This window comes from Mytilus galloprovincialis, chromosome 3 (assembly GCF_965363235.1).
Source record: "Mytilus galloprovincialis chromosome 3, xbMytGall1.hap1.1, whole genome shotgun sequence".
Classification (NCBI taxonomy): domain Eukaryota; kingdom Metazoa; phylum Mollusca; class Bivalvia; order Mytilida; family Mytilidae; genus Mytilus; species Mytilus galloprovincialis.
In genome coordinates, this window is record NC_134840.1 from 27787355 (window position 1) to 27813340 (window position 25986).

Below are 25986 nucleotides of genomic sequence, written 5' to 3' on the forward strand. Positions count from 1 at the left end.
ACTTCCTTTGAATGAAACCGGAAGTTGTAATGTTTTGGGTGGCAGAAAAAAATATTGTTTACCGTTATTCTACCAAATAAGAAGGTACTTAGACAAACTATGTAGGGTATGCTGTATAAAAACAGAAAGTTGAATATTCAGTGCCAAAAAAAAGGCAAATCCTAAGCGCCTGTAATGCATGACAATGTTACAGTTTCGGGGGGTACAAGTTAAATCGGCGCCGACAGTAATTATAGTCAAATCGGCATCTGACAATAATGGATATAATATAAATAATTATAATACAAACAACTAAAAAATCATCACATATTAATCATTAAGCAATTAGAATACATAAGTTAATATGTTTGAAGTTTTCTCAACATTCTTTGACTGATGTTTTGATTAGACTATTCTGTTCATTAAGTAATCACTTTTATCAATCAAATAATTAACATGTTTGTTGTTTTAATCATAAACAGGAAGTTATTGGGGTTGCACTAATGACAGGACGATTGACAGGATTGTGACCGGACAGTTGACCGGATGAGATATGAATAGTCATAACTTTTGGTATCCGGTCGTTCCGGCCCCAAACCGATCCGGCCCCAAGTCAATCCGGCCCCAAGTCGATCCAGCCCAAGTCGATCCGTCCCACGTCGATCCGGCCCCATAATAAAATATGAATAAACTGTATTGATTTTGGAGGAATTTGTGACACATTTCAACAGTATAAATGGAATTTTTAAAAAGTGTGCGATGATGAGTTTTTGAAATTTGAAACAAAACTATATAGTATACTAACTTATATACAAAATTACAGTTTGATGATATAAAAGAAAAAAGGCAAATTAGAAACTTACCAGTATTGCATAGACGGTGTTGCCACTTTGAACATCCCTCACACTGAAGTGCATGCTGTCGAGGTCTAACATGTTGGAGACAAACCACACAAGGAAACGCCATTGTGATATTAAAAATAAAAGCATTCTGTCTTCTCTTTTATAGATAGGATTCAGCAAATCAAACAAAATTTCTCGGGGGTTCGCGGGTCTAAATCATTTATATAGTATTTCTCTATATTTTTCTATAAATGAACTTTATCTTATAGTTAATAGAAAATTAAAATAAAAAAGTGGGGTCACCGTTCATTTGCGCTCACAATCTGCCTTCGAAAGAAGCATACATTTTTGTAAAGGTGGTTGAAGTAATAGGAGAAATATAGGTAATATCGAAATAAAAAAAGAAATTTATTACAGAAATCTCTCAAATTTTACAATAAGGCCACACTTAAAAATATTTTGGTTTGCCCAAACCCTACCCAAAGGTTGAGACAGAGGGTAGGTAGGTAGGCATTTTCTTTTTTTATTTCAAAAAAAGAAATTGAAGTATCAGATGTTTATTAGTCTTCATGCCTATTTAATTAAAAAAAAAATTCTTCAAATCAGGACAATAAAAGAATTTGAGTAGGCACCTTTTTTCTGGGTAGGTAGCGTTTGGGCAAACAAACCTATTATTTATTATGGCCTAATTTAGTTTAAGTACAGCTTATATGGAAATTATATTAAAAAATATATGTCACCGATGAGTTAAAAAAGATATTTCAATTTTAAAGCCAAAAAAGGGCATTTTTCCACCAAAGGGAGATAATTTGGAACTTTTTCAATGATGTACACATTTTAAATGTCATCTGGGGTCAACTCGAATTGATTGTTTTGAATGATTTTTGTACCATATGATAAAGTAACAACTACAAAAGGTAATAAATAAAATTTGTAGTGAAAAACAAATGTTTATTTTTTTCTGAAATTTTTATACCCTCGAGCCTCCTTAATTAAAAGAAAAACAAAGTTTGTATGTATCAGCTTGGGGATCGGCTTGTACCGTTGTGTATGTAACTATTTGTTATTACACAAGATGAAAGACTTGTTAGAATCAAAGTCAATTGAAAGAAATTGCTAATTACTGCTGATTAATGTTGATGTTTGAATTGTTTTAATTATAATTATACCCGATAATCTTGAAAACTTGTAATAAAAACATAATCAATCTAGTTGTTTTATACTCATCTGAAGATTTTTCTTTTTTACCGTAGTCTACAACTATTACATTATAATAAAAATCATAAACATTTATTAATTACATCATTTATATATCTTTATTTCTGTTCCCTATAAATATATTTTTTATTGGGGCCGGATCGACTTTACATATGGGCCGGATCGACGTGGGGCCGGATCGACGTGGGGCCGGATCGACCCGAAAGCATAACTTTTTTGTTATTTGGTAGATTTTTTTAATATTTGTAGAACTTAACCCTTTGAGCGCCAAGACGTTGTTTTTTCACATGGTTACGTTGCCATACATATTTCAATGACGTTACTAAAATGATATGTAACGTAACGTCAACACATTACCTACAAGCACATGCACGCTATCCTCGTTAATCGATTAATTGGACATCTCATACATTCGGGGAAATTTCTGATATCTCCGGCGACCTTTGAATTAACTTGAGTACTCGTAGCGAATGCGTATGTTCAGTGATTTTTGTTTAATTTTCGGGCTAGAGTTCATAGTTAATTTAATTTAATTTTTATTCTTTTCTAGAATACTAAAAACCCGACAATATCGAAATAAATGAAGATTCTTATAGCACGATAAATATTATTAACACTGAAGATTTAATGGAGAAAATATAGTTCAATTACTGTATTTTGATATTTAAAGAGGGTGGTAAAGGGTTATTTTCGTGCAACGTGTTTTGACATTTTTATTTAACGTGCGGCCTTGAAAAAGGTTCGTTATTCACCATGTTTTGTAGATCGATAAAAAGATCAACGTGCAAGCAGTTTTCATTTGTTCGTTCATCGTGAAATGGCAATTTTATTTCGCGTTCTTCCGTGCAGTTAACCCCTCTCTTTTTACGCTCCTCTATAAAGCATCATCATATGTAAGATTTGATATCATCAAATGATTAAAAAAAACGAGAAGTGTTCTCAGTTTCTTAATTCATACTTGGCGCGGGTCTGGTTTTTTTCTATAGCACCATCGATGAAGAGTTCGACTTACACTTTGCCGATCTTTGCATATCAGTCAACTTATTGAGTAATAAATAGTTCAGCGGCAAATATTTCATGAATATACAACAATAACTTATTTTTTTTCTGAAAATGTATAATCTGAAATAAGTTTGCTTTAACATTACAATTGTGTGACTTATCCTTCATTTTAATTTGCCGATTTGGTTTTGAGGAATGTACATGTAGACCAGTACATGTAGTAGTGAACATTTACATGTAGCATCCATTTTGCTTCTTTTTTTATATAGCCTTTACTGTTTTTTTTTTTTTTTTGGTATTCAAGTCAATTAATATTTTACATGTCAACGGCATGCGAATTTTCATAATTTCACCAAATATTTATTTTTTTATGCAACAAACACTTGTTGATGTCTAAATTTAATGTATTAATATCTGTGGTTCAAACTGACTTGACCTTTTTATGGAGTAAGCCGATTTTTTACAGATACTATTTCTAAAAAGTGTTATGAACTTATATTCAGTAAAGAACACAGTTATAGGTTCAGGTTTAAGAAATACTTTGCTGTGCTAAATACATGTCCGACTTAATCCCAGTTTTGTCATTAAATGGGGCCTGTCGATAAAATTATTTTATGTTTCTTTTTGCGATCATTGACATCGAAAATCTGTTATAAATCCCTTTTTCATTGCTGTGATTTCGGCAGAAAATGAGGAGAAACTGTCTAATCGTAAAGACGCATTCTTTTGGCAAGAGTTTATTTAGGGATTTCGTTAAAATAGCCCTAAATGCTTGAACTATTTTCTTTCATTGATTCCTACATTATGATGTAGTGTCTATTTTTTTTAAACTAGTACATGTACACGGTTAGTTTGGAGTTTGAAATAAAAGAGGTAAATGTGTTGGTACCAATAGTTTACTTCAATCATAATTACGGACGACGTACTTTCCTTTTGACTGTGATTGATTATTCAAGTTTTGAATTTGATTTGATACATGCACAAATATAATCACAAACTGGTCGAATTGCATCAAAAACCCTTCTCTCAATTTAAAAAAAAGATCCAGACACGGTGAAAATGAGACTTAACTCCAGGACGTAAACAAATTAACAAAGATATATAGAGGTCAACTTACAGTCTGAAAAGAAGAAAGTCGAACATATGCATTATACAATATTTCAAACACTAAAAGCGAAAGTATAAATTGGCTGTGAATAAATTATTGGAGATTTCCAATATTTGCTATATCATTCATTTCCTAAAACAAAATTTAGCAGTCTGATATTAACGAACACAACCGCTTGGACAATAAAAAACCCCACTAAAATACTATCGAAAACAACGACTGGGACAATAAAACAACTCTCAGACATGAGTGGAAAACATCGCCGTTGACTGACACAGATAAATTGTCCCGGGTTAAAATGTTGTCATTCATATCCCAACCATAGTTAGATAGAAGATTGCACTTGTGTGAATAATATGCAATTTTAGACGACCCTTTATATTCCAGTTTAAAATTTGATTTTTAAACCAAACGGAAATATTTGATCTTGGAATTACAAGAGATGCCTCATTATATGTTTTTATATTTTTATCTCTTTTCCATAGCTCTATTTGATTATATCTTGATCTTTTTTCATATATAGTCATACGAAGTAGCTAGATTGGAGTCTTGTTCAATTTTTCCTAGAAACGAGAAAAACCGATTCAAAATGATGACAATAGTGTAATAATTTTTAATGGATCAGATGGACTGATATACATGCTAACTTCTGTATATATATACAAGTTCGTATATCAATTGCGTGTTTTGGGTTTAAATTGTCAGTACTAGTATTAGCTTGTATGTAATTTTTATAGAATCATGCACTGCCGTCCGTGTTTATATATTGTTTTATTCTTTAGCTGTTGTTTAACAATTATGGTTGTTAAAATAAACAATTCAGAATTTTCTTTTGGCACCAGTATTATTTTTGAAAGAGTCCGTTATGATATGAAAGTCATGATATCTGTATGTATGGTTACAAATGAGACACATACATGTATAGCCACCATAGTCATCTGGACAAGGCTATAAACTACGGTTCGTCGTACTGCCTTCAACAAAAGTTATGTATATATGATCTCCCTCAGTTTTTGGTTGGGTTGATGTTGCTCAGTCTTTAGTATTCTTTGCTGTCTGTGTACATTTAACTTGTCTGTTTGGTCAGTTTTAGTGTTCTGCCATGGCATTGTTAGTTTGTTTTCGACTTGTGAGTTTGACTCTCTTTAGTATCTTTTACCTTTCTTTTTTGTATGCACGATTGGTCACTATATAATTCAATGTGAAACGTTTAAAATGTGATAATCACGACATGTTTAAGCTTTAAGCATTGCATGATCGAAAAAAAAAACATGAAAAACAAAGGGTATGTGAAACGACAGCCACTTTGCCAAAGTCTTCTCCCTGGCTTTGGAATAACTCAGTAATTTTCGTAGGCATTAATTCCCTCTTCTAATCTAGAACTGTCGGGTACCAGTTTAACATTAGAACAAATAGCAAAAAACTTTTAAAAAAGAGCTTGACTTGTCAAAATTGGACCAAGCACAAAACATAAAAACCAACACAGTAACAAAGGACAAAAATAAATCCAAAAATACTCAGTAAGTGATGGGTAAATCAAAACACTTAAATTGAATATGTATTCTAACATTGAATTGACAACAAAGTGAGACGCATGGACACATAAGGCGGAGTATGCAGATTGTTTGCCATAATTATGTATTAGAATGATAAATACAAAAATCCGGGTTTGATTTGGTTTTCGCAGAAATTATTTTAACCGGCATTGTCAAAATTATTTATTATAAGTTATAACTTTAATATTTGTTTTTTTTAATACTAGTGCAGTCAACCCATGTTTGAGCCAACCCCAAATGGGTAAATTTCTCAAGAAAGATGATGGGTAAAATAGTTCATTCAAAAAGAGATATTACCGGATTCTACCGACTATATTTGCCGAGCTAGTTTTATTGAATATATTTACAAACAGAAAACTTTGTTACCAATCATCGAATGATTTTCGATCTGTAACACTTCACATTGTAAAAATCGGTAAAAATGTTTCCAGTAATTTCAAGTACCTGCCACTTTTATACGCAGAAACGTCACACACAGCACCAGTTTTGTTGACGTCATTCAGATAAACGTTACAATTTGAAAATAAAATAACATCTGTATTTTTTTTACAGTCAACAATGTGAACTAATTTCATTCAGTTAATTTAATAAATAAAGGCATACACAGTTTATAATTGGAGTATCATATAGAATGTGTAAACATTTGCACATTTTCTCAGAAAAAAATAGTTTTCAACCCCAAAATTCAATATATATTTGAGACTTTTTTGTTTATTCTTGAATAACAGAACAAAGTCAATTATTTTTCTTTAAACCCAATATGGTTTTGGCAGTCAAAGGAAGTTTTTTATATACCTTTTTAAGGCTTTGTGGATTCTACCACAAAACGAAAAAAATGTTGTTTGGCGTGCTAGCGGTAAACGACAAAAATGTCGTTTTGGCGCCGAAAGGGTTAAAGATATTAAAATAAATTTTATGAAAATCGAACAAAAAAAGTAAAATAAAATATTTTTGAGCAAATAAAGTTGACCCGACAGTATTAACACTCGCCGTTATACGCTATACATTCAACTGGTCGACAACAAGTGTTAATATATCTTTTGTTTAACAATATTTGTCCAAGAATTCAGGAATCTTTGAGATTTATGAATAAATTATACGAAAACATAAATTTATATTAAAAAAATATACGAAAATATAAATTTATATTAATAAATTATATGAATATATAATTTTATATAATAAAAAAAATGTTTTTCTGCTAAAAAAGTTGACCGGACAGTATTCACATTTGTCGATATATGCTTAAATACTATTGAAATGATCAACACATGTGTTAATATCTCTTTTATTTTACAATATTTGAAATTCCATGAAATTCTGGAATCTATGAGATGAATATATATATTATACGAAAATGTCAACATGATAAACAAAAAAATGACTGGACTGTGTTCACATTCGCCGATGTACACGTTGATTATACATACATGTATGTTAATATTTTTTTATAAGGATTAACAATATTTAAGTCACGAAACTGAGAAATCTGCGACATCAATAAATATATGATATAAACCTTCTTGAGAAAAAATATGTATGCTTTAACAGAGATTAGCAAAGTCTATAGTTGTATTTTATGTGTCTGGCTTTAAATATATTGACAGGATCGACACAAGTGTTAATAACTCTCTTTTTTTCATTAAACCAAGAAATCTTGTCAAGTTTTGCTTTCTTCACAGAAGGTGGACTGTCAGTTAAATAGAAATATCTCATGATCTTGACTGCCATTATCAGCAAACCTCAATCTTAGTAGATTTCGGTGTTGATACAGCCTTCTGTTTTGAATGTGTTTTTAACTTCGCTGGTGTTTTCAACTTGACTGATGTCTTTAACTTGACGTTTTGGGTGTTTTTGGAGACTGAGGTTCCAAGGGACACTCAAATGATTGTGCCTCCTGAGAGTCTGGGAAACGCTAAGAATGCACGATTTTGTGTAATTTTTTTCATAGCTTCTGGGGGTCTTGAAAAATGTTCAGGCTGACACCACAGAACCTGTAATATGGGTAATACGGGTAAGTACTCCTAACTGATAATTGTTTTTATAATTTTTCAAAATGTAGGAACTTTAACTTCCTTTATATAATATTGTCAATATTGGAAAATAAAAATATTCTTTTCTAATCTATAGGAATATATTTAATATTCAATTTGAATATTAAATATATTCCTATACATTAGAAAAGAATATTTTTATTTTCCAAATAACAGGGCCCATAAAAAGTTAGAATTAATATTCAGACCGGTTCTAACTGAAAGAGATGTAACATCCAATTTCTTCTATACAACCAGATGGGACAATATCCCTAATGCGCCTCCGATTGAGGAACACAAAAGTTGTTTGTAAACAAAAAACCTCTGTGTAGTGATACCATGAAGAGCCGTATCACGAAAGGATTTTCGGGGTATGCTAATTTACGGAAAAATGAATCACACTTCGTACCCCGAAAATTTAACCACATATGTGAAAATGTCTCAGCTTCGAAACAAGCCATCATACATATACAAGTTTACGATATGGGCTGAGCTAGAGAAGAAAATGTTACCATTACAGCCTATGGAGAAACAATTGCACATATTGCCCCATCTTGAGAGATGGATCTGAGAAGTTGTCAGACTGATTTATCCATGATTGCATATTATCATGACATTAGAAATTGCAGTTTACTTAAGTGTTGTTGTCAAAGAAGTGTTAAAGTATAGTTTTATCTGACAATCTGCCTTCCATTTATAGTTGGTAAAAAGATCATTAATGATTATTATGTTTGCATGTTATATGATATGCATGCCAAATCAATATAAATTTTCCATCTATGATCAAATTCATCAATGACAACTTGTTTTAATTATTTTTTTATAGAAGGGATAGAAGACCTACATGTTTATCTTTGCTTCATATCTTGTATGTTAAAATCCATGTACCTTATGTTACGAAGTTTTGGTCTGTCATATGTCCATTGTCCTTGACCTTAATTTCATGGTTCATTGGTCAAAGATACATTTCAGTAATTTTGTCAGTATAGCAGATACTATAAGCAACAGGTCAACTATCTTTGGTGTATGGACTATGGAATGATTGTAAGGTGTACATGTATCTCTGGTCTTGTTCTTTTGACAATGACCTAATTATCATAGAACATTAGTAATGTTAAGTTTATGTGATGCTTGCAGGAAAACCTTCATGATTCAGACCGTTGACACGAATTCAATGATAAGTGTAAGTCATCTCTGATGTAGTTTTGACACCCATTTTGAGTCAAGAAAAGATGAAAAACTTGAATCCTCTATGAAGAGACATTCATATAGATTATCCAAGAACACTACTTTGAGACTTAACAAATTTAAAATTCAAATAAAATAATATAACACTGAAAAAAAAAAAACAAACAACTGAATTAAACAAATTCAACTCTAAACTTTTTTTTTTAGCTTGAATTAAATTTTATATCATAAATCATTTGTAAATTAATATCAATCATTAAAAATTTGAATTCACATTAAACAAATTGTTTTTATTATGTCATTTATGTTTTGCAGATTAATTCATCAACATGCAAAAGATATTGTCATGTAAAATATAACATTGAATAATTTATAATAATTTGTTTAGTTCAAATCCTCTTGCAATTCTTTGTCTGAGACTCTGAGTTGTCTTTCTAGACTGTTCAGGTTGACTCTATAGTCAGCCTGATTTGACCCAGGCCATGTTGTCTGATAAACATTGCACTCGGCCTTTCAGTATACTCTGCAGCTCAGGTGATTTTTGCATATATCAGGTGAAGAAGTGACAAATTGATAAACTACATACATTTAGTTGATAAAAAAAAGTCTGATGTACATGATGTATGTATTTTTTAAATCTGATGATCAACTGTATTTTTATGCTGGTTATAGTTTAAAAACAGGACTTATAATCATGAAAATATGAAACAAATAATCATCAAATAACACAGGAATTATTGATCAATTTATCTGAGAATGTTGACAAGTCAATATTTATTGAGGCATACCAAGAACATAAGTAAACTTTATTGTTAGTTGTTAATGATGATAAATGTCTATGTAGTATGTATCACTATGTCCAGGTAAAACAGGTAAATAACACTGGGACATTTCTTACTGCAGGCATTTTAAGTATTTTCCTTGTAATTGTAAGTATGATTTGATGATAATAAATCGAAATAAATATGGGGATCTACATTTATTTATCCTTATTCTTGTTTTTTAATTGTTTTATTAATTTTGTTTAAATGTGAGACCTTTATAGGTAAATACACATTGTTATTATCTTCTTATCACTCAAACTTTTGAGAATTTTTAAGAAGTAACATAGTTATATATTGTGTCATTTATTGTTATTTTAACCTATTTTAATGTATTCTCATGTTGTATAAAATGTACCTGTATTTGTACTGTAAGTAGCAATTCATCTCTTACAATAACTACATGTATATGTACAGTCATTCTTGATGGAAAATGTTAAGTTAGCGATGTGTATCTTAATCTGTCAGAAAGAATGAACATCAGACTTACAGCCCTTCATGACCTTATTGAATTGGAATATTTAAGAAAGGTTTATATTTCAAAATGTAGTATTATAGAATGAGAACTCAATTAATTTTTTCTTCTTCAGGTAATGGCACTAAGTATTCCACCTTCTGCTAAAATATTAACATCAAGCAAAAGTGAAATTCAAATTTCCCATGATGGAATTTCAAGTCTGAAGTCCAAAGGGAGACAATTACCAAGACCACCTACAGTACCTAATGATTTATCTAAAGGAACTGTTTTAGTTCGACATCCACTGCCAAAATACAGTTTTCAATCCACTTTAGGAAAAAAGAAAGCAGAAACCTCTAAAAGTTTAAGTGAACTTAATAAAGTGGACAAAAGTGATAAAAATGACACTACATCCTTACCAATAGGTACTGTAAAACCTGTCAGTAAAGTAGAACCATATTTAGACCAGGATGAAAAAAATCAATCAAATATAAGACCGCAAAGTGAGGCACCAAAACTGGAAATGGTCATAAGAAATGCCTCCCCATTAGACTGGCCTGGTAGTGAGGCAGAGGTCAAAAGGTTAAAGGCTGAGGTTGTTAAGCTGAGAGGGGAACTGGATGTTCAGGTCAAGGTAATTTTTTTCAGGTTATAATTTATTAACGGTGTTTTGAATTATCATGATTATAAAGAATTACAAATTTCCAACTTGAATATTTTATGGACCTTTGTATTCATGTGTTAGTCTCTTTTAAGTTCTAGCAATTTTTTGCATTCATGTTAATTTAAGAAATTTCAAATTGTGCTTGAATATTATCTATTTTTATTGAAGCTGAAAGAAATTAAGTTTTGATAGGGGATGGATGCAAAAATAAAGTATGTGAATACCCTGATGCTCAAAGATCTTTGGAGAACAGTTTACATTACACATTGAAACTTGATATATTAGTATATCATACTAATGTAAAGCCTCTTTTTAAATTAAAACTATAGTATTTATTTTATTTTATTTTTATTAGCATTATGTTTTTATCGTTTGTGCATCACAACCTGGAATAAAAAAATGGAACAAAGGTTTACACTTAACTAAATTTCACATTGGGAATAACATTGAATTAATTTATTTTTTAAATGAATACCTTTTGTAGAAGAACTATTTTAGCTATTTCAGTTTTTTTCTGTTGTAGGTTAATTCTGAATTAAAGAAACTATTAGTAGCCTCAGTAGGGGATGATTTGCATTCAAGAGTAGAAAGACTTGCAAGGTAAGGCAGTTAAAAACTTAGTTTTTGTTTAAAGAAATCTTGGAGAAACATTTCTTTGCACTAGGATTTCAATGAAAATTGGTAAATTGATCTGTACTATTATGCTATTTCACATTGATTCTTGGTGTTAAAAAATCCCTTTATATTATAGTTTTTGTGACTTTGGAAAATAAGTTTTGATTTTGTTTTGGTAAAAAATCATGATTATTTTTAGATACTGTTTCTAACAAAATCATTCATTAGGACTGGAACATAATTTTGTACAGTTGTGCTTCATTTGCAGTAAAAACTTAATTTCAACAATTGTTTTGGAGAAATTTTTTTTTTCCTATTATTAAACATATACATGTATCTTCTGCTTTTCCAAACTGATTCTCAAGGTCTTAAAATTATCCCAAAAAATCGGGATGCTTCTATTTATAAATAACAGGATAGACAAATACATATAGAATAATAGGTAGTTTTTTTTTTTGATACTGACTATATCATGTGGAATATCTAGACGAGCCCGTTAGGGCGAGTTAAGATATTCCACATGATATAGTCAGTATCAAAAACGAAACTACCTTTTATTCTGTTTATCGGTAATTATGACATCATATTCAGTGAAACAGCCAGTACGTTGATACTCGAAAATATTAGACAGTAAGATCAAAGGAAAAATATACAAATTACCGATAAATGAACATTCTAAGTGCATGCATTTGAAAGAGATTTGATATCTATGTAGAAAATGATATCATAAATGGATGTGTCTTAATTTATTTGGAAGTCATCTTTTTTTATTTACTATTTTCATTACTGTTAATGTCAAAACAATGACTGACATAACAAAAATCAAATAGGTCATAATGCTTATTTAATTAGATGAGAGTTCAAAATAAGTTAGGTCCAGCAAATATTTTTCTTCCAGCATTATGTATATTACAATGTCATGCACATATGTACCAAAGACAACATTGCACCTAGATATGCTTTTATGATATAAACATTGTTGTAAAAGTAAAATCACAAAAATACTGAATTTAAATGAAAATTCAAAATGGAAAGTCCCCAATCAAATGTCAAAATCAAAAGCTCAAACACATCAAACGAATGGATAACAACTGTCATATTCCTGACTTGGTACAGGCATTGTCTTATGTAGAAAATGGTTGATAAAATCTGGTTTTATAGCTAGTGACTTGTTTTAAAAAGTGTGTAATCTCATTCTTTGCCAAACATAACACTTTAAAAAAAAAATTATGGCATAACACAGAACTATTTAAATATGTATCAACTATTTATCTGTAAAAAGATTTAATTTTTATTTGTAATTTAGAGATCGAGCTGAATTAACCCAGGAGTTGGGATTCACTACAAAGAAGAGATCAGAGGATTATGAAAACTTAGATGCAATTTCAATACAGGCTGATATGTGGAGAAGTAAATATTTGGCAAGCAGGTAAGAATAATGAAGATTGAAAATATCAAATATGGTCAGTGGGGTAATGAAAATGTTTAGAATAAGAATAACTTTTCATGGATGTAATATTGAAGATGAATTTAATATTCAAACAGAACATTTTTGTGAATTAAGAAAATGTCAAATATGCTGACATTACTTACTGTTTCCTACTGGGTATCACCTGGTTGCTCAAGCAGATTTTTATGTGTTCAATAAATTGAAATTTTTATATAACATTCTTTTAATTTTTCAGAGTAATGAGTGATGAATTAGCTAGTGCAAAATCCTTTTTTGCTATGCAGTATCAGGAATCCCAGAATGCAGTGCAACAGTTATTAGATGAGAGACATGAATTGAGATCAAACATGGTAGAATGTAATAGGTAAACAGTGTTTGATTTAACAGATTTCTATTATTCTTGGTCAAATTATACTTTCCCTCAAACAGTTTAATCTTTTCTTATATTCAAAGTGCGGCTGGAATGGTCTCTTCTGCAGTTATCAAAATTCAATTATGATGCACATTTTCTTGCCAACCTTTTGTTTTTGCTGTTGAGATGTCATGAATAAAAATCACCATGTCTGATGAAGTCAAATAGAAAAACATAATTTGAAAACAAAACATTTTTCTTAATCCTGCTAGAAGAATCATGCTTTCACAGGAAATCTATATATTTGTGAAAACTATTTTGATCAGTTTCATAAGGCTCATTATGGATTTCAGAAATTGGTCATCCAAAAGTTTTGAAGTTTTCAGACATTTTCAATCAAATTATAACCTGGAACTTTATTTTGCAGATCTTTACAGCAGATTAGAGCAGCATTTGACCCCTTGAACATTCATAGATCAGTTCCTCAGAATTCTAACAATAATCTGGACCTTGCCAAAGCCAATCATAATCTATCAGAAAGTATTAAATATAGACTGTTACCCAGTAATAGGACACCAGAGATCAGCATTAATATGGACCTAAGATGGGAGGACACACTCACACATGCTGAGTCGTATGCTTATGAGGTTAGTCAATTATCTTGACTCATGTAGAATGCATTATTCCATCAAAATGCTGCTATAGTTTTTTGTACAGTTATCCACTCATATGGAGATATTGGTTTAATAAAGGGGTGTTTTATTAAAAACAAATATTATGAATTTTCTTGAAGTCATACAAAAAATGTTATTCTTGAAATAAAAAAAATATATGCTAAAATATATAATAAGTTTATTAGACTAGCAATAAATTTCATTGTTTATTCATTTTAAGAAATGTATTCGCCTGTGTTAATTAATTGTTATAAACATAAAATTATCTAATTGCAAGTTTCTATGATACAACAGCTGCCAAAAGCAGTTGCCATTATTTCTACATTAGTTTATTGTTATATCAATTTTATGAATGTTAACCAATATGTAACATGTATATTTTTAATATTTTAGTTTATTTTTATAAAAGATATTTCCACTGGAAGTTAAATAAGCAGCAGCCTATAATTAAATCAACAAATCAGAATATCCTTGTTTTCAAAATTCCAATAGGGAACATATTTTATATAATTGTATCAATAAACTGCTAAATCCTAAACGGCTTAAAAAATTGGTTTATTGATACAATTATAAATCAAAATATGATAAAAAAAATCTTAAAAATTAGGAAAAAATTGCCCCAAAAATGTCTTATTATACCGATTTAATTAACCACTACTTTGTTTTTCAGATTTTGTCGAGAAGAATAACTACAGATGACATAAAATCTCATCATCCAGCCATAACATGTAACCCCGAGTCAGCAGTAATACCAAGATATCACCCAAAAGCTAAATTTGACAATTTAACATTCAACTGTTGTCCTCATTGTGCAGGGGAAATAATTGCTGTATAATAACTAAGACTGTTTCTTTAATGTGTTCTCCTGAGATGTAATTTGATTGAGACTTTAAACATTTATTTTGTTGCTATTTTTAATCATAACCATACTTCCTCAGTCATTTTGTGTCAGTAGGTAACAGCAATTATTCATGCTATTGTTTCAGACCATTTTAGTATGTGGACCATTAACAAATAACCGACCACAAGAGTTTATTTACATATAGTAGGATCCTATTTGTACATTCTAGTTACTTTTAAAATAGTAACTTTTATCAAAATACATTTAATTTGAAAAATAATATGGCGATTTTCCCTCATTCAGCAAATTTATTGGTTTGTTTGTAGCAGCTTAGGATCTCATAAAATGTAATAAGAAGATTTTACCTTTTATTTTAAATCAAAATGTTAAAAATAAAACAACAACCAAGGAACGAAGCTGCAGCCAAAGAGATAACAAATCACATTTTCCTTTAATCTATACCAAGAATATGAAGACTTAAGAAAAGTTAATTTCAATGGATGATCATATACTGAAATTGATTGTGATGAATTATTTTTTTTTGCCCCACAGCAAAGGTTTGAGTTTTGTCTTGTTTTGTGGTTATTTGTTTCCTATTTTGTTTATCTGCAACTCTTGAACTTTAAAAAATTCAACCAAACTTGTAGATATTTTTCCAAAAGGACACAAACTTTTTCACAGTCCCCTGCTATTGTAATATATAAGATGTATATGCAAATGGTCTGGACTTGTACATATATGGTCTAAATACTGATAGGGCTTTTCAGTCTTGCTTTAATTTTTAAAAGATATGTGCATAATATGTATATGACTTGTTCTGTGATAAAATAATTTGGCAGAATTAAATTAGTGACAATTATTGTGTTGCTTGAAACAGAGTCACTAAAGAGGAGATCAAATATTACTTTTTGATAACGATTTTACATAGTATTTTTAGCCTATAATCATGATAATAAATATGACAATTAACAATTGCTATGTTTACAATTAAAAATGCTTAAGTGTAAAAATTATACAAGAGTAAGACAGTGTACCAAATTTTTCTCTTTAATATTTTCATGTATCTGTCAAAATTGTTTTATAAAAGAAATAAGCATTTAATTTAATGAATTTTTATTTTTCTAATATTTTTTAGCCCCCCATGGCGGGCCGTCGTTGTTAACTTTTACAAAAATCTTCTTCTCTGAAACTACTGGGCCAAATTAAACCAAACTTGGCCACAATCATCATTGGGGTATCTAGTTTAAAAAATGTGTCCGGTGACCCAGCCAACCAACCAAGATGGCGGCCATGGCTAAAAATAGAACATAGGGGTAAAATGTAGATTTTGGCTTATATCTCTGAAACCAAAGCATTTAAGGCAATCTGACTTGGGTTAAAATTGTTTATCAGGTCAAGATCTATCTGCTCTGAAATTTTCAGGTGAATCACAGAACCTGTTGTTGGGTTGCTGCCCCTAAATTGGTAATTTTAAGGAAATTTTGCCGTTTTTGGAAAGATTAGAACTTGTTCTAAATCTTTACTTAGGCACTGGCCTCCCTAACAACACGACAGGTTAGCTACTGTTACTAAATGTATTCACACTGAAATATAGTTCCCTATGGTTCTCATGTATGTGCACATATAAACTGAAAAATGGGTATATTATTGGAGCAGTTCATTCAAGAATGTATGTCTTTAAGGTGTGTTCATGTGCAGACTTTTTTTTAATTAGTTTGATTAAGGAATAAGTATTGATACAATAATTGCATGATTGACAACTGTCATTATCACTAAACAATCAGAGACGAGGTGGACCTTTAATTACAATGCCCCACCTCCTAAACTGTCAATCAAATTGACCAAATTACCTATCAACCTAAGTCTTACATAATTAGACAGACCCAATACAGTTTCTGTTTATTCCGATAACCTTTGTAAATACAATGGTATACAGAAAACTAGTATCTCAATTGTTTGTAAAACAATTGAAAGGTCTTTCCTGTAAAAGTGATGTTTTCGTAATGTACTTTTTACGACCTTTCGTTTGATATACGACAAGCATACCTTTTGAAACTTTTCGCTTTTTACACTTAATGACCTCATCCGCGTACTTTTTTGAGATCGGAAGTATAATATATGTAACACAGGGTAGACGAGCTTTCATTTGATATGCAACAACACTATGTTCTAGAAAGTTTGATTTTTGCACTTAATTACCCTATCCAACTAATTTTTGGAGGTCGGGAATTTGATATTTCAAATGTACACATCATGACCTTTCATTTGATATACAACAACCCTACCTTAAATGAACATTTTTTTTTGCACTCAATGACCCCATCCAACCCATTTTTGGGAGACGTCAATTTGAAATTTGAAATGTACGCTTTGTGTTCTTTCATTTGATATGCGACAACCTTACCATCTGAGAAATTTGAATGTTTGCACTAAATGACCCCACCCGTCCCCCTGGGATGAAAAGGGGGTTTAAAATTTTCATTTTTAAGTTGAGTTTATTAAGACCTTCAATTTGATATATCAGATGACCCCATTTGACAAAGTGCAAATAATGATGCAATATCAATTATATAAATAGAAGTTATGAAACTTACAAAGTCAATGCAAAACATGAAAATTTCAAATTGATTTTTTGGTGTTTTTTTCCATGGAATGTTTTTGGTATTTGGTCAAACATATAACTATGTCAACCTCTTCAATTTCTTAAACATTTTAAGTGGTAAGCTCTTGATGATATAGAAATACATGCTTCCTCTCGCAAAACTCCAAACTGTATTATCTCTAAAACGACAATAGATATCTCAAATCTGTTAAATGATAAATGATCTACAGTTGAAGGACAACATTATAGAAAAAGAATTGGGACAATTTCAAAGTTCACCAAGGTCACAATTAATCATCAAATATATGATGCAATACAAAACTTGAGAACCGGAAGTCGTAGAGACATGGGACTATCACCATTCAACTCAGGACCACTTGACCTTTCAAATATCACAAGGTCAAGGTCATAGTATAATGTGAAGGTCAAGGTGAAATTTCATCATGACCTGACCTTGACCTCAAATTGAAGGTCTTGAACTACTGATCATCTTTGCAGTTTATAGTAGGTTGATATCTGTTACCTTTAAAAAGATATACACACAATACTATACTTTTAAGAATCATCCCGTCGTAACTTTTAAATAGACAGTCAGACATTTTTGGGCTTATTATAAAAAATGTAGAGCTTGTCGAGAGGAATATTTTATACGCTGTATGTATGCAGCAAAGTCCTTTCATTTTCCTAATATGTAAGCTTGAAATTGCAGCGTAAATTTTTTTTGCACTCTATGAACTTTGACCTTGGGTGCAGATGAAAGGTCACATGAACTTAAGATTATTGGTGTAGGTCCCAAGTCTCTACGACTTCTGGTTCTCGAAATACAATTTTTCTAAAATTATGTACAATTTTTCAAGGGGAATAACTCCTTATAAGGGTTAATAACAAAATGATTGTACATGTTCATTAACATTACCATCTGTCCTGTACATGTTGCCGTTTTCAAATCGATTCTATCTCTGATACTTTTTGAGAAAAATGCAAAGAAAAGAAATTGTTTCAAGGGGATATAACTCTCATAGGGGACGAAGAAATCCTATTCAGCCTCACATGGTAATACATCATGATGAGATCTACATTATGTCCATTTAAGGTCATGATATCTTTAAAACCAACGAGGGGGGGTCATGTTGAAAAAAATCAATAAAAGGGTGATAACTCCTAAAGAGGATGATGAAATCCTTAACAGGGTCATTTGGTAATACATATTGGTAAGGTCTAGCGATGGTCCATATTTGGTCATAATAATTTCAACAGAAACAAGAGGCGGGCATGTCAAACAAATGTTGGAAGAAAAAAAAGAAAAAGAAAAAGAAACTAGTATCTCAATTGTTTGTAAAACAATTGAAAGGTCTTTCCTGTAAAAGTGATGTTTTCGTAATGTACTTTTTACGACCTTTCGTTTGATATACGACAAGCATACCTTTTGAAACTTTTCGCTTTTTACACTTAATGACCTCATCCGCGTACTTTTTTGAGATCGGAAGTATGTTATATGTAACACAGGGTAGATGAGCTTTCATTTGATATGCGACAACGCCATGTTCTAAAAAGTTTGATTTTTGCACTTAATAACCCCATCCAACCAATTTTTGGAGGTTGGGAATTTGATATTTCAAATGTACACATCATGACCTTTCATTTGATATACAACAATCCTATCGTAAAAGAAAATTTATGTTTTGCACTCAATGACCCCATCCAACAAATTTTTGCGGGACGTCAATTTGAAATTTGAAATGTACGCTTTATGTTCTTTCATTTGATATGCGACAACCTTACCATCTGAGAAATTTGTATTTTTGCACTAAATGACCCCACCCTTCCACCTGGGATGAAAAAGAGGTTTAAAATTTTCATTTTTAAGAAGAGTTTATTGAGACCTTCAATTTGATATATCAGATGACCCCATTTGACAAAGTGCTAAAAATGATGCAATATCAACGATATAAATAGAAGTTATGAAACTTACAAAATCAATGCAAAACATGAAAATTTCAAATTGATTTTTTGGTGTTTTTTTAAATGGAATGTTTTAGGTATTTGGTCAAACATATAACTATGTTAGCATCTTCAATTTCTTAAACATTTTAAGTGGTAAGCTGTTGTTGATTCATAAATACATGCCGCCACTCGCAAAATTTCAAACTGCATTATCTCTTAAACGATAATAGATATCTCAAATCTGTTAAATGATAAATGATCTACAGTTAAAGGACAACATTATAGAAAAAGAATTGGGACAATTTCAAAGTTCACCAAGGTCACAATTAATCATCAAATATATGATGCAATACCAAACTAAAGAACCGGAAGTCGTAGAGACATGGGACTACCACCATTCAACTCAGGACCACTTGACCTTTCAAATATCACAAGGTCAAGGTCATAGTATACTGTGAAGATCAAGGTGAAATTTCATCATGACCTGACATTGACCTCAAATTAAAGGTCTTGAACTACTGATCATCTTTGCAGTTTATAGTAGGTTGATATCTGTTACCTTTAAAAAGATATACACACAATACTATACTTTTAAGAATCATCCCGTCGTAACTTTTGAACAGACAGTCGGACTCTTTTGAGCTCAGTGTATAAAATGTAGAGCTCGTCGAGAGGAATATCTTATACGCTGGAAGTATGCAGCAAACTCTTATCGTTTTCTTAATATGCAAGTTTGAAATTGCAGCGTAATTTTTTTTTGCACTCGGTGACCTTTGACCTTGGGTGCAAATTAAAGGTCACATGAATTTAAGATTATTGGTGTAGGTCCCAAGTCTTTACGACTTCCGGTTCTCGAGATACAATTTTTCAAAAATTGTGTGTATTTTTTTCAAGGGAAATAACTCCTTATAAGGGTTAACAACAAAATGATTATATATGTTTATTAACATTGCCATCTGGTCTTGTACATGTTGAAGTTTTCAAATCGATTCTATCTTGAATACTTTTTGAGAAAAATGTAAAAAAAGGAAATTGCTTCAAGGGGACATAACTCTCATAGGGAATGATGAAATCCTTAGCAGCCTCATATGGTAACACATCATGATGAGATCTAACTATTGTCCAAATAAGGTCATGATATCTTCAAAAACAACGAGGGGGGGGCCATGTCGAAAAAAACCAATAAAAGGGAGATAACTTCTAAAGGGGATGATAAAATCCTACACAGCCTCATCTGGTAATACTTCATGATGAGTTCTACCGATGGTCCATATTTGGTCTTGATAACTCCAATAGAAACGAGGGGAGGCCATGTCAAACAAATGCTGGATGAAAAAAAAAAAAAAAAAAAAAAAAAAAAAAAAAAAAAAAACATGAGAAAAACAATAAGGTCTTTCCTCGCGGAGAGGAAAGACCTTAAATAATAACAACAAAGTTACCCTCAGTCACAACTGTGAAACATGAGGTTTACATAGAAATATTTAAATATGTACCGGATTGTCTATAAAATAAAAAGTTTGATAGCAAAGTAATATTTTGACGAATACAATATACAATGTACATTATACATATACATATCAATACACAAAAAATTGACCTGATAATTGAATACACAAATGTATATATTAGATGTTTGATATATAAGGATGATTTATTTATTGCCTATTACTTTTGATCTACATTAATTTTATTTACTTAAAGTGATTCTGTAAATTATATCTGAAAGATAAATGATCTTTTAAAAAAAATGAAATATGAATATATAAAAGGTATTCAAGTAAGGCCTATAATTTACTTGATAAATTTCCCATTATCATCTGTAATTAATCAACACTGTAGGTTAGTTCACTTTTTTTTTTATCAGGAATAGGCTTGAAACAGTTTTGAAAATTTTAAACTTTTAATTATAACAAACCATTGTTTATTAGTGTATTCCCCATCAAACATTATGTCTATTTTAGTCATTTAAAGTTTTATTAGAAGTGAGTATATATAATTTTTTGCAATCAAGAAAGAATCCACATTTCAATAAATAAGTTTTTTTAATTTGTTTATGTTGAAAAGGTACATTTTCAATGCCCTGTGCTGAAAAATACTTTAAAAATTGATCTAAAGGCACTATACATATTTAAATCTTCAATGTCATATAACCTCTGTTTCAACTTACAAAATGCCCCAAAACAAAATTTTTAGATTATTTTTGTTGACACTTTAAAGTTCTTATCTGTTGGTCTAGATTTTATGTCTTACAAGGATAGTTGGTAACATTTACTAGAAGAATTTTAGATTTGTTTTTTTTTTTTTGTTTTTTTGAAACATGTTCAGAACAGGCAACATTATTTGGATAAGATATATATAAACTGCAGTTTAAATAAAATTGTGCAAATTAAGAGACCCTTATCATTTAATTCGAGCTCATTTTATCCTCATACTGGAAAAGCAAGTTTCCTTCTAAAGACCTGCTGTTAATGCAATTTTCAGCAATAGTGCTTTATAAATGTTCATTTCCCCCACCATACCTTAATATGAAATAATTCAAACTACTCTTCTAATCTTTCCATCAGTGATATCCATCACTTTGATTGGTTATTATCTTGAATACTATTATAGATAGAGATAAACTGTAAACAGCAATAATGTTCAGCAAAGTAAGATCTACAAATAAGTCGACATGACCAAAATGGTCAGTTGACCTCTTAAGGAGTTATTGCCCTTTATAGTCATTTTTTACCAATTTTTCATAAACTTTTGTAATCTTTTACAAAATCTTCTCCTCTGAAACTACTGGGCCAATTTAACCAAACTTGGCCACAATCATTATTAGGGTATCTTGTTTAAAAATGTGTGCAGTGACCCAGCCAACCAACCAAGATGGCGACCATGGCTAAAAATAGAAGATAGGGGTAAAATGTAGATTTTGGCTTATAACTCTGAAACCAAAGCATTTAGAGCAAATCTATCAAGGGTTTAAAATGATTGTCAAGTTAAGATCTATCTGCCCTGAATATTTTCAGGAGAATTGGACAACAGGTTGTTGGGTTGCTGCCCCCAATTGGTAATTTTTAAAGAAATTTTGCCGTTTTGGGTTATTATCTTGAATACTATTATAGATAGAGATAAACTGTAAACAGCAATAATGTTCAGCAAAGTAAGATCTACAAATAAGTCAACATGACCAAAGTGGCAGTTGACCCCTTAAGGAGTTATTGCCCTTTATAGTCAATTTTTAACAATTTTCATTAATTTGGTAAATTTTTGTAAATTTTTACAAAATATTTTCCTCTGTAACTAAAGGGCCAAGTTTATTATAGATAGAGAAAATTGTAAGTAGCAAGAATGTTCAGTAAAGTAAGATCTACAAACACATCACCATCATCAAAACACAATTTTGTCATGAATCCATCTGTGTCCTTTGTTTAATACATGTATGCACATAGACCAAGGTGAGCGACACAGGCTCTTAAGAGCCTCTAGTTTCAAGTTAAGATAAATTTAACTTTACTAACAGATAATTAATCCTATATTAAAATATAGTTTTTGGTCAGTCAGAACCTTTTAGAGCTTATGGTATTGGTTACACTGTTGAAGATTCATTGGGCATAGGTATGGTGTTTACGTCGTACTTTACGATATACATCAAGGTTTATTTCTTCCTTTCTGTTTTTTTTTTTAAATTTTATTTTGAAAAGAGTATTGTCTCATTGGTAATTACACTACATATCCTTATGTTTTTTTGTTAAAGTAATTTAAAAACTTAAATATTGGATTATCATTTATGCTTGATGGCGTTTTCCCTGCTGTACCTACATAAGGTATTTTACCATTCTTCATCATAGAAATGATGTATTTCAGTCTTTTACGTGAATCTTGACATGTACATTGGGTTTTGAAATGATGTAAAAGGCGTAAATCATCCTGCAAAAAATATACTTTAAACTATTAACTCATATAATCAGGAATTATATATATAAGTTATAATAGTGTGTCAAGAGAAATTGTTTACATATTTGATGTGTCACTTTAAGTGAAATATTTTCTGACTGTATGTAAGAAGTTTTTTATAGCCCAATTTAGTTTTAGGGGTTATTTTTCAATAAATTTTAATTTTCTCATATTATTAGTAAAAGTATCAAACATTTACAGTCACTTTTAAAATATTTGTTTGTTACAACATTTTATTGTAGCAGAGATTGAATTTTGAAAGCAACAAAAATAGTTTTAAAGTTTTGATAAGATTAAGAACATTCAAAAGTTTTATGATTTTATAAAATTATTTGTATTAACTATAACATACGGAACACTCATCCCACCACTAAAGACTTGTAGCTTCATCATTTTATCATTGAAAATTAAATGACTATTATATAGTTTTATTCACTTTAAATGCTAATTGTTCTTCATTGATTCTGAGTTTATTACATGTTATTTGTAGATGATATTTATAAGACAGCATTATTGTACATGATGCCATTATTGACATTTGGAAGAGTGGTGGCACAATTGTTATTTGCAATATCTGTTATAAATAAATTGTTAACCATTGAAGTACTTGTTTTCTTATTTTTTATGCCCCACCTATGATAATAGAGGGTCATTATGTTTTCTGGTCTGTGCTTCTGTCTGTTCATTCGTTCCTCTGTCCGTTCGTCCGTCAGTTTGTCCTTCTGTCCCGCTTCAGGTTAAAGTTTTTGGTCAAGGTAGTTTTTGATGAAGTTGAAGTCCAATCAACTTGAAACTTAGTACACATGTTGCCTATGATATGATCTTTCTAAATTCAATGCCAAATTAGAGTTTTGACCCCAATTTCACGGTCCATTGAACACAGAAAATGATAGTGCAAGTTTCAGGTTAAAGTTTTTGGTCAAGGTAGTTTTTGGTGAAGTTGAAGTCCAATCAACTTGAAACTCAGTACACATGTTTCCTGTGATACTATCTTTCTAAACTAAATGTAAAATTAGATTATTGACCCCAATTTCACATTTCGCTAGTACTGAATATAGAAAATGATAGTGCAAATTGGGCATCCGTGTACTATGGGCACATTCTTATTTTTCTAATACTATATGTAAAATGTCAACTTTATTTAATTTATGGAAACATTGTATGATGTACATGTCAGCCTGGCAGGTTTTCATTGAAATTGACCTCATTTTCATGGTTTAATTGCTCAGTGTTAAGTTTTTATACGGCCGCAAAAAATTTTGCGGTCGTATATTGGTATCATGTTGTCGTCGCTGTAGCCAGGAAGACGGATAGTTTCCGGATAATAACTTTAGTATAAGTAAACAGAAATCAATAAAATTTTGACACAATGTTTATAAACACAAAAGGAAGCTTTGGATTGCTTTTGGGGATTATGGTCCCTAAGGTTAAGGAATTAGGGGCCCAAAGGGCCCAAAAATAGCATTTATCTAGTGTCAGAACAAGTTGTGTATAAGTATTTCAATTATTCTGAAATTATACCACAATGTTCAATACCATAAGAAGAAGGTTGAGATATATTTTAAGGGTTATGGGGCAAACAGTCTAGGAATAAAGGGCCAAAAAGGGGCCAAAACAAGCATTTTTGTAGTTTCAAGTCAACAAATTGGAGTTATCTTTCTTTGTCCAGAATGGTTGTTGAATCACCTAAAACTAATGCTTTATATAATCTTCTTTGAAAATTGGAGTTATCTTTCTTTGTCCAGAATAGAAGTTGAATCAACTTAAATCAATGCTATATACAATATACAATGCAATATTCACTTTACTACCAACTGATAAATTAAAGCAATCTTTACCATTCAGTGATTACAAGCACTTTGATTACCATTCTAGGGTTATGCCCCTTCACAAGTTGAAAAATTGAAGATTTTTTTAGTTTCTGTTCTCTTACTTAAGTTTGTCTCAACTAAATTTAATGAAATGTGTATATAATGCTTATTACCTCTAAACTCAGTTCAAGTTCAATTTTTGGCAGCTTCACTTTTACAGTTCTTGAGTTATGTCCCTTTATTAAGTTATATGCTAGCAGGGCCATCATCTGTGTCCTTTTGGACACATTCCCCATTTTTTTTTTTTAGATGTTACTATTAAAATTAATATTAATTTTAACCATGACTGTATGACATTTTATATTTTAATATTTAATGATGTATTTAAATGAGTAATTATTGTTGAAAACTCTATTAGAAATTTGAATTGAGATCATTTTTGGAATAAGGGAAAGGGGGAAGTGAAAAAAAATTGGGGTGGGGGTCAATTTTTTTTCTCATTTCAGATTTCAGAATTTAAAAAGAAAATTTCTAAAAATATTTTTTCTTTGAGAGGATTAATATTCAACAGCATAGTAAATTGCTCAAAAGCAACAAAAAAAATAAGTTCATTAGACCACATTCATTCTGTGTCAGAAACCTATGCTGTTTCAACTTTTTAATCACAATCCAAATTCAGAGCTGTATCCAGCTTGAATGTTGTGTCCATACTTGCCCCAACCGTTCAGGGTTCGACCTCTGCGGTCGTATAAAGCTGCCCCCTGCGGAGCATCTGGTTATGTTTTGGTCTGTTTTTCTTAAACTATAAGCATTAGGTCAACTATATTTGGTGTATGGAATGATTGTTATATAATTAGGTGTACATATTTGTCTGGCAGGTATCATAT

The 25986-nt window shown here is 30.8% G+C and overlaps 1 protein-coding gene across 3 annotated transcripts; it reads left to right on the forward strand.

Moving 5' to 3' along the window:
• The first annotated feature begins 1 nt into the window (after position 1).
• Positions 2–14865, forward strand: LOC143067598 (golgin-45-like). 3 transcript variants are annotated; one of them, XM_076240959.1, is made up of 7 exons: positions 2–84; positions 10338–10838; positions 11392–11468; positions 12790–12912; positions 13169–13297; positions 13713–13932; positions 14630–14865. In XM_076240959.1, the coding sequence occupies exons 2-7, from the start codon at positions 10341–10343 to the stop codon at positions 14792–14794; spliced, it is 1212 nt and encodes a 403-aa protein (XP_076097074.1). In that variant the 5' UTR covers positions 2–84; positions 10338–10340; the 3' UTR covers positions 14795–14865. The 3 variants fall into 3 exon arrangements, with proteins under 3 accessions (XP_076097074.1, XP_076097073.1, XP_076097075.1); XM_076240958.1 differs by lacking the exon at positions 2–84 and adding an exon at positions 9750–9855; XM_076240960.1 differs by lacking the exon at positions 2–84 and adding an exon at positions 9920–9971.
• Positions 14866–25986: the final 11121 nt, after the last annotated feature.